The following is a 9599-nucleotide window of genomic DNA, read 5'->3' as shown; positions in this document are numbered from 1 at the left end:
AGGGGTGTGTGATTTGTTTAGCTTTGCTGACTTGCAAAAGCTACCATACAAAGTGTTGGGACAGGGGAGAGAGGAGGAGGTTGTTAGAGGAACATAGGAGCCTACAGCCTTTCTGAGCTAGTCAGCTGCAATGTTTGCAGATTTCCTCCTTACATGGTACAGTACAGGGACAGTGGCCTGCAATCCTTGCCATTTAGTCATGACAAACATCCATTGAAATCAGTACAACTAAAAGTGCACAGTTGAGTGACTTTCTTCTCAAAAGGTCTTGATCATGACTAATGGTCAGAACAAGTTTATCTGCATTCAAAAGTCTTGCTTCATTTTGTTACATAAGGGAGGAAAAACGCCATGTCACCCAAGCCACTTCCCTATTGTATGTCCCTGTTGTCGTCCAAGTTTGGTGTTCTCATTCACATGGAAGGTGTAGCTCCCAGTACCCCAGTGTACTTATGCTCTAGTCTACCAGATGTATCCTGCCTGAATAAATGGGGAAAGTACACCATAGTTCCTACTGTTGCCTCAAAATAGCTTAATGCAGTATGAATATAGTATCTGCAGAGTCTGAGCATCCCCCGCCCCCCAGCCTTCCTCTTAAATCCCTTCTGTAGGTAGCCAGCCCAGGTTATTCAAAGCAAAGCTAGTTCACCATCTTAGCTGTGTTCCTGCTGTTCACCCCCTTCTGTAGACTGGATCTTGACTGCAAAGACCTGCTGCTTGATAAATGCCTCAGCAGAGTCGGCTCAGACATAAGGCAGGGTGGTGCTGCTCCCTCAGATGCATGTTCCATATGGCCCACTGCCAGCGGCAGAGAAGCGCCACTGCCATTGGCACAGATTTTGGACAAAACCTGTCCATTTGAGGTACGATCTCGCCTGAAATCGACACAATCTTGCCCCAAATCAAGGGTGCATGGTAGCAGTAGCAGCAGCATGGCAAAACTTCCTGTTTCGCCTCGAGCAGCAGAACAAAAGACGCCACCCCTGCCTCTCAGTATAGATCTATTTTCAGAACCGTAGTGTAAAACCCATCAGTCGTCCTACCTTTTCCAACCTCACACAAACATAACGCTTCTACAGCCTGCGTTCCTAAATCATTAATAGTTGGAATCCATGAGGAATCTGCTGGCAACCGTAGATCCGCCTTTGCCCGTGGGATCTTCACCATGGTCAAGTGGAACTTGTCTTTGTCCGGAGGAGGGATCACTGCCAAGCCCTTCTTGTTAAAGGCATCCTCCAAAGTCCGGGCCAGTGATCCCAGCCCAGGTGTAGGTGCTGGTGACAAGTAAAGCACACGAGAATGGAAAGCCTCAACCTTGTGGAAGGAGAGAAGCAAGGCGGGGGGCAGCAGGCGCTGGCTGTTGGCTTGCAGTTCCTGGAGTGCCGTAACAGCTTTGCAAATGTGTTCCGAGGTATCTAAGTGCAGCAGACACAGTGTGATGTGCAGAGTAGGCAAAGGGGTATAGAACTCTTCAAGGTCTGGCTGAACCTCGGAGAGGGCGCCTTGGAAGAGTTTCACAGCTTCCCAGGTCTCTCGACTGGTGACGTGGATAGCTATGAAATGGGTGGGACGCTGTTTGCGATGCGGAAGGTGTCCCACCGTCCTGCTCTGCAAAGCCGTGTTTTCCTCCTCTTCCACTATTGGATCATTTTCCTTTGTGATGCTGAAGGCATCCAAATTATCCAGCTCATCCTGTCCGCCAACTGTCTCGGCCACCTGTTTTTCTCTGACCACCTCTTCTCCGCTGCCTCTAGCTGCCCCTGATCCAACACCTCCCATCTCCCTTTCTCTGTCTCCATTTGAAGGATGGTCCTGAGCCTTTTCCTCAATGGTTCTGGCTGCCTCGTCGACTTCCTTCATCACCTCCAAGATGGTTCTCCCACTTCCTGTGGACCCAAAGACGTCGTCTGTGCGGCTCACTTTATCCCACACCACGCGAGTCTTGTATTTGAAATAGTGGATCCTATGTTTGGGGATAGCCAGCACGCCAGGCCCGGCTGAAGCCAGGTCTTCCCAGGAGAAAGCAGCAAAAGGCTCTTCCAATACCCCCAGGAACCGATCGAGGTAACCAGTAGAAAAATGTTCAGCAGGCACCTGGGGGTCCCAGAGGAGACGAGAGATAACATCCTCCGCAGTCTTCATGGGGGGCTTCTTGCCTTGTGGAGAACGACTGCGGTTGGATCCGCTGTCTTCTGAATGAGGAGCAGCTCTCATGTCACCAGGGTGACTGTTCCGGCAGCGGGAACCAAAGTGGCAACGACCTTCTAGGAAAAAGCGGCAAGGGAGGTCGATCTCAGCAAGGGATTGCTCAGCTGGAAGAGAATCGGGGGCTGCCAGTGGTTCCACAGGAGTATCAGAACAGAGGTCAGTGGGGGAGTCCTCAGGGGAGGGAACCAATTCAGCCATAGCTAAAAATGAGAATCATTCTGTGGAAGAAACAAAATTCTTTAGAAGACGCAATTTTTACTGTAACCAGTTCTCACATTGTTCCTGGGACAATATCAATAGTGGGTTATGAGGGTAGCTGTAAGGAATAATCAGAGCCTGGGAAGTGATATGCTGTCCCTGAAAAATGGGAGTGAGATGAGGGACCAAGTTTGCACAGGGTGCTGCTGAAGAGTTGGAATTAAGAACCAGGAAGTGTCTGGTTTAAATCCGCCCTCACCTGTGAGCACAATGGAGGCAATATCAACATGCATTTACAGGCATGTTAGGTGGATGGCTGAGCAAATACATGTGAACTTTGAACACTAGGTGGGAAAGGAATGTGGTCAAACACATCAACTAAGATGATGACAATTGGTTCTGTAGGATGTAGCAACTGGAAAGCAATCTCTCTCCCTTAGTTGTATCTTATGAAATGTAGGGGCTTGAACCAGGAAGGGATTCTCTGCCTCAAAGTCACCACAACCACCTTAAAACAACAACACCTGGGGAGGGGCCTGTAAGGCTTCAAAAACAAGAGGAGGTGCGACACTTCACCCACAAAACCTTGCGTTCAGTGGACTCTTAGATCAGATTTAAATTTTATTACATATATATTTAATGATCACATCTATACGCTGACATTCAACCAAGAGTGATTTGCCCCCCAAAGCTGCTTGCTTACAATTAGTATCAAAATAAAAGAGCAATATAATATGAGAGATGCGGCTGGTGGAGGTGATCTTGTCCATTGTGAAACAAGATAACCACTCCATGTGGTTGGGTAATGTTTGCTCTTGTGCTCTTCCTGGAAAAGTGGTGGTGGTTGTTTAAAAGAAAGGAAAAGATGTGATGCACAGGGACAGAAGCACTTGTGCACATCCTCAGAATGGTAACAGTAGAGGGAGGGGCAAAATAACAGCCCTGAGACATACTAGCAAGGTGTGTTAATCGTGTGGCTGGCAAGAGGCAGAATTGAAAAGAGAAACCGGGAATGTGTGAGATCACGGGTGAAGAGCAGGGTCCATTTAGGCTAGTAGGGTGGAAAGCAAGGAAAGCAGCTGTAAACCAAGACAATGACAGGTGGAGTCAACTAATTCAAGTCCCCCCCCCCCCCCGCTTCTCCTCCTGGTTTAGTTCTACAAAGGGCAGGAGGAAGAAACTTAAAGCCAGGGCCATGCCCTGGACTGTTTAAGGAAGAAAGAAGGCAAGTGGAGGCTGGCTGAGCGCAGACTGAGATTGGTGGGTCAGAATAATAATAATATAATAATATAATTTATTATTTATACCCCACACATCTGGCTGGCTTTCCCCAGCCACTCTGTGCTACTCCCAACAGAATATTAAAAACATGATAAAACATCAAACATTAAAAACTTCCCTAAACAGGGCTGCTTTCATATGTCTTCTAAAAGTCAGATTGTTGTTTATTTCCTTGACATCTGGTGGGAGGGCATTTGCACTAAAAAAACCCGCACTACCTTAACGCCCCGTTCGTCTGGAAGCTCTCTTAATGGAATGTAGCAAAGCATTCATGGGAAACTCCTCCTGTATCGACTCAGCATGCGGCTCGCTGTTGTTGTTTATTTACTACCTGCGCATCCCACCTTTCCCTCCCACGCGCTCAAGGTGATCAACCTAAGTCCCCCCCCCCTCGCTTAATTCCCACAACAACCCTGCGAGCTAGGTTAGGAGGCCAGGCAGGCACCGACTGGCCCAGCGTCAACCGGTGAGTTTCATGGCCCAGTGGGAGGATTAGAACCCAGGTCTCGCAGCTCCTAAATCGACCCTCTTCTGAGCCTTAAGTAAAAAAGAAAGAAAGAAAGAAACGGCAGGCGAGTTAAGGACGGGGCGAGACACCACTTACCGTGGCCCGACAGACTTCCAGGGACTTCGTGGGCTGGGTGTGCCACTCCCCGACTCTGCTCCCAGGAGCAACAGCTCAGCGCCGCCGCCTCCTCGCGTGCAACGGGCTTGTCTTCCTGGACAGAAGGAAGCTCGCGATCCCACAATCCCTCTCTGTTGTCATTATTTTTTTGCAATGTGCTGCAACCATTTGCACCTACAGCCAGCAGAGGGCGAAGGCCGCACGCTTTCCTCCCTTAGCTTTTTATTTTGAAGACGCGCCGCGCAGGCTCGAATCCTTTCACCGGGGTTTAATTTGCGCTGGGACTCGAGCTTGGCGCGCAGAGGAGGCGGCAAGGGGGAGGGGGGGGGGAGAGAAGGAAGGAAGGTGCCCCCGAGCATGGGCAGAGTGCCATTTCTTCAGCCTTGAGTAATTACACCCAATTCTCACACTCAGGATAAAAAGGTTTCACAAAAGCAGCAGGTGGTGTTCCCAGACCGGTTTGAGGCCTGGCACCTCCTGTATATTTGTTTGCTTTTAAAGAAAACAGCACCGCCTTGCACCAAGTTGGCACAAGGAGTGGCAACGCACAAGGTGATAAAAGAGGGGCCATATGTCACACCCAGTGAGGAGAGCCCCCTGGACCCTGCCGCCATGGAGGGTGGGCACCTTGAATGTGCCCCTCCCCCCCGCCATCCCATGGAGCATTTCTTAACCAAAGGATCCTCCAACGTGGACCAACTAGGCCGGAGGTAACCAAGTGATGCTCTCCAGAAGTTGTTGGACTACACCTCCCATCAACCTGAGCCAGCATGGCCAGCAAACATAGGAGGAATTATGGGAGTTGTAGTCCTGTCACATTGTGGGGTGAGGGACAACCACGTTGGTTACCCCTGCTTTAGGCCTTGGCTGAAAATTAACGTCGATACCCAGGCCCAAAACAACTGCACCCATTTTGCTGTAATTAGCTGCATTTCCTCTTCAGGGATTTTCCCGGCTGCCACTCCTCCTTTCCTCAGGAATCCTTTTATGAGGTTACGTGAGGGGAAAGGAGAAGCGACTGGGGGAAACTAGGGGCAAAGGGAGTCCCATCTGTACTCAGAACCTGCACTACCAAGGCCAGGAGGGGACCTCTGTTCCATCTTGAAAGATTTCCCCACTAGCCAGGAGTATTTTTGAGCCTGGGCTGCCAGGGGGAGATGGCCTCATCGTTTTGCTGCCCCATAGGCCCTTTGGCCACTTCTGCTGCCTGTTGGACAGGGCCAGTCCTTCCTCCCTCAACACACAGGTGCAGTTGATTGGAGCAACCGCCATCTTAAGACAAGATGGCGCCACCCTAGAGTAGTTGTACAATGCCACTGACGTTTCCAATGCATATGCTGCGCACTACTGGCCGAGTTGGGGGGCCTGTCGCAGAGGATGTGGGGCAAGAATAACCCGCTTCTACGTTGTACACCCGATTTGTCACCTGGTCGCCTTATGCCAATCTTGAACCGTGCCAATCTCTGTGCCCACTTTTGTTTGATGAAGAGCGGAGGCTAAAATCTGCATTAGTGCTTTCTAGTCGCAGAGTTGGAAGTGGCATGTATTCCAGATTAATTAAGATGAATTGACGTGACTCACAAGGATGTGAAGCACCCTGGGTCCCACCTGCTCCTGCTGTGCCCTGTCCTAGAGAACTGAACCCATTCAGTATTCGGGCAGTGTGAGTTTTGTATGCAGGTGCAGGACATTAACTGAATGTTTTCCTCCCAATTCCCCGTCAAGAGCCACACTCACTTGGGGTAATCTGCCATGGCTGCATGCTGGCAGCAACCAGGATCCAAGCCAAGTGGGGGAAGAATGCACCCTTTCCCCTTCTTTCTCCACCCATTTTTTCTCTGCCGCTCTCCCCTTGCCAGATGCATGAAATCAGGGCAAGGACTGCAGGTTCCCATCTCTGCCTTCCCACCCCTTACTTACAGACCAGGAGAAACCCTGTTGCAGGCCTGTGTTTAGTGGCCTGCCAGGCAGCTGTATGTAACCTTGTATATGTGCTGCCGAAGCGAGCACTGTATGTAACCTTGTAGATCAACCAGTTTAAGTTACCAATACAGTGGTACCTCGGGCTAAGTATTTAATTTGTTCTGGAGGTCTGTTCTTAACCTGAAACTGTTCTTAACCTGAAGCACCACTTTAGCTAATGGGGCCTCCTCCAGCTGCACCGCCGCTGCACGATTTCTGTTCTCATGCTGAAGCAAAGATCTTAACCCGAGGTAATATTTCTGGGTTAGTGGAGTCTGTAACCTGAAGCGTATGTAACCCGAGGTACCACTGTACCTGAATGGCAGCTGGATGCAATAACCAAAATACAATAGAAAACGCAATGGGCTGCATGTGTAGAATTAGTGTGCGGGGAGGGGGGGGCTAGTGCTTCATTTAACCAGACAGTGGAGGCTGCTTCCCTAGGGCAAGTGAGACCCTGCCCCACACATCTCAGCCAATCCAAGGGGTGGCACTGCCTACCAACTTCCTCCTTGGTCTTAGGATTGCCATTGTAGAACTCATCAGACAGGGGGCTGTCCATCAAAGGACATCCTCCCTAAAGAACCTTGGGGACTGTAGTCTACCCACCACAAAGCAGACAATTCCCAATCATTTTGCTGCCAATGAAGCTACAGTTCCTTCCCATAACTTTTAGCAAACTAGAGCCCTGCCCCTCCATATCCCTTATGGCATTATAGTGTTTTTTTTAATGTATGGTGTGGATTCTGCATCAGGGGCTGCATCTGTACCCTCTAGAGGAAAATACAAACACATTTTCAGTAAGGCATTTTTGAGCCCAGGATCAGAGACTTCCACCAACTGGAGAGGGGCTGTGTGAAGAGGGAATTTGGCAGCTGAACTCCCATCCATGTATCTCCCAGCTGGTGTGTTTCACAAGTTGCCTTTGCAATGGTTTCCTTTATCCTGTCAGGCCTGGATTGTGTCAGCGAGGGCCCCTCATCTGTTTATCCCCTGGCAGGAAATTCACAGCTGGGATCGTCCAGCAAACAGAGGCACCAGAGTCCTAGATAAGGCTCCAGAGATGTGTTACAGCTGGAGTCTACTGGCGGGCAAGGAGGAGGGGACTGGGGGTAGGGAGCATGATCCACAAATGCTTTCACTTTGATCCGGTCCCCATTGCTGGAAAATAAGAGACTCTGACTTTCCTTGGTCTGTGGCGAAAGCTAAAACACAGAGTCAGCAAGCTGGAGAGGGTGCCCCGTTTTGCTGGGCTCAATGCAAAACTTGGCCCCTCGCAAAACTTGCAATAAGCGTTCTAGACTTCGTCTTCTTATTTCAAAGCATTCTGGCAGCCGTCTCAGGCAGCAATGACAGGGCAGCAAATTGTTTTCTAAATAATAAATAAATGTGGATTGTTACTGCTGGGAGGGAAGAAACGCTTGCGGGGGTTTTTCTGCCCCAAATGATAACTCGATATGCCCAGATTCCAGAAACATTAAGATGAAGATATAAATATCTGTGTGGTAAACATGTAGATATTTCTGTTAGGCCACCAAAGTGGAATGAGAAATAGACAGGAGTTAAGTGGCCACTCACACATGGCCTCCCCCTGACAAAAAGAGAGGGGAAAGTTGGCATATTTGCATTTTTTTAAAAAAAATGTATGCTGATTTATATGTATACAGATGAAAGACTAGAAACTACTGTTAAGTTAAATAGAAATACAATAGTGGGGAAGACTGTGGCACCCTGACCCTGTGTGTTTGGGAACTGCAAGATCCCTGCTCTGCCTTAAGAATATTTATCTTTAAACTGTGCTTATTTGGGGGGGTGTAGCTCTGTGGAATACTTTGCATGAGGACTATGCCCCTTTTCATGAGGACTTTGCATGAGGACTATGCCCCAATGCCCCCCAGTGCGGCACATCCTCTCCTATGGGAGAGAAAAGTAAAAAGGTATCCCTGGCAGAGGGAAGAGGGGGTTAAACATGCCTCTGGTGATCTGGTTCAGTGCTGAGAAAACAGGTTTAATTTATCTTGATATGTGCATATCCTGCCTTTCTTCTGTCATGAAACCCATTTGTGCGGTTACCGGCTGGCCACCTATCCAGGCACTTAAGAGTCCCAAACCTGCTATAGCTTCAACCAGTTGGTGGCCTCAACTGCCTTCAGCCCCATAGATTTGTGCCATGCGCTCTCTCTCTCTCTCTCTCTCTCTCTCTCTCTCTCTCTCTGAGTTTCAGCACTTCTACTTCCTACAATAGAACCGAAACAAACACTATTGAGAACTGTCTTTTCCTATATGCCTAGCCCTACATTGTGCTTGCTTCCTTGGTCACACCAACATGTGACCAAGAGATAGAACTGAAGAACTGGCTTTTTTGCTATATTTTTCTGAATAAGTTCTTTTTCTTTTTTTTATTACAGCGCTCTCTCTCTCTGCCACCAGTTCTGCTTAATTCTTCCTAAAGAACACTTCCAAGATGCCGCAGGATGGCAGCGCCAAGATGAAACAGGAGGAAATGTTAATTAAGAGGCACGTTGCCCCTGAGTGCAATGCATTAAAACAAAACAAAACAAACCTTCCTGCCATGCATGTTCAGATAGCGCTCCGATTTAGATAAGGCTGCATAACTGAAGATCGTTGTAGAAGCATTCGAGGACTCCAAAGTCTTCTCACTTCCCAGTCCTCGCCACATCACCTTGCCTTGCAAATGCAGGCAAGACAAGAGGTAAAGTGGGGCAAAATACCCTGTGTGCCATGCTAGACCTCAGGAAGTAAATGGCTGGCAAAGATGGGAGCAACAACATTAACTCACTGCCAGAGCTCAAGCTCTACATCCCCATAGGGTTCCAGGTTCACTCCTTGATGTCACCAGTTTAAAAAGGAGTTTTTTTTGGGGGGGTGTAACAGGCTAGAGAAAGACCCCTCTCCTCCTGAGGCCTTGGAGCACAGGTGCCACTTAGGGTAGAGAGATTTGGACTAGATGGAACACCAATCTGGGTCAGCCTAAGGCAGAGCCATATATTCTTTCAGTGAAAGGGTTAGATCTCATTTGAACAATGAGATCTAATTAATTTTTGCAATGGCTAAATGCTGCAGCTAAGGGCGTATATACATAGATAACTAAAATGGAAGCACAGTAATTAACTGGATCAGCTGTAATTGTCTGGATACACCCATTGGTAGGCAACCCACATTGGATTGCGCCGACGAACAGCAGTTGGTGCAGTCCCCATGGAAATGCTATCTATTTGTTTAACAAAATTTATATGCCACTTGGTTGTAAGAGAATCTCGAAGGAGTTTACAAAAATATATATAATAAGGTAATAAAATTTAGT

The 9599-nt window shown here is 48.5% G+C and overlaps 1 protein-coding gene across 1 annotated transcript; it reads right to left on the bottom strand.

The window, feature by feature from the left end:
- Positions 1-4: 4 nt before the first annotated feature.
- Positions 5-4461, bottom strand: LENG9 (leukocyte receptor cluster member 9). The gene is made up of 2 exons (XM_083580175.1): positions 4292-4461; positions 5-2426 (listed from the first exon to the last, which is right to left on the bottom strand). Exon 2 carries the CDS (start codon positions 2404-2406, stop codon positions 991-993), a length of 1416 nt encoding a protein of 471 aa, XP_083436301.1. The 5' UTR covers positions 2407-2426; positions 4292-4461; the 3' UTR covers positions 5-990.
- Between the last annotated feature and the right edge of the window lie 5138 nt (positions 4462-9599).

The sequence above is a fragment of the Podarcis filfolensis genome, assembly GCF_964270895.1.
Source record: "Podarcis filfolensis genome assembly, chromosome: 13".
In the NCBI taxonomy this organism is placed as follows: Eukaryota; Metazoa; Chordata; class Lepidosauria; order Squamata; family Lacertidae; genus Podarcis; species Podarcis filfolensis.
The sequence above is the reverse complement of the archived record's forward strand: the minus strand, read 5'-3'. Positions and strand labels throughout refer to the sequence as shown.

Coding starts and splice junctions, on each gene's coding strand:
- LENG9 (XM_083580175.1), bottom strand. CDS start 2,406: ATGGCTGAATTGGTTCCCTCCCCTGAGGACTCCCCCACTGACCTCTGT.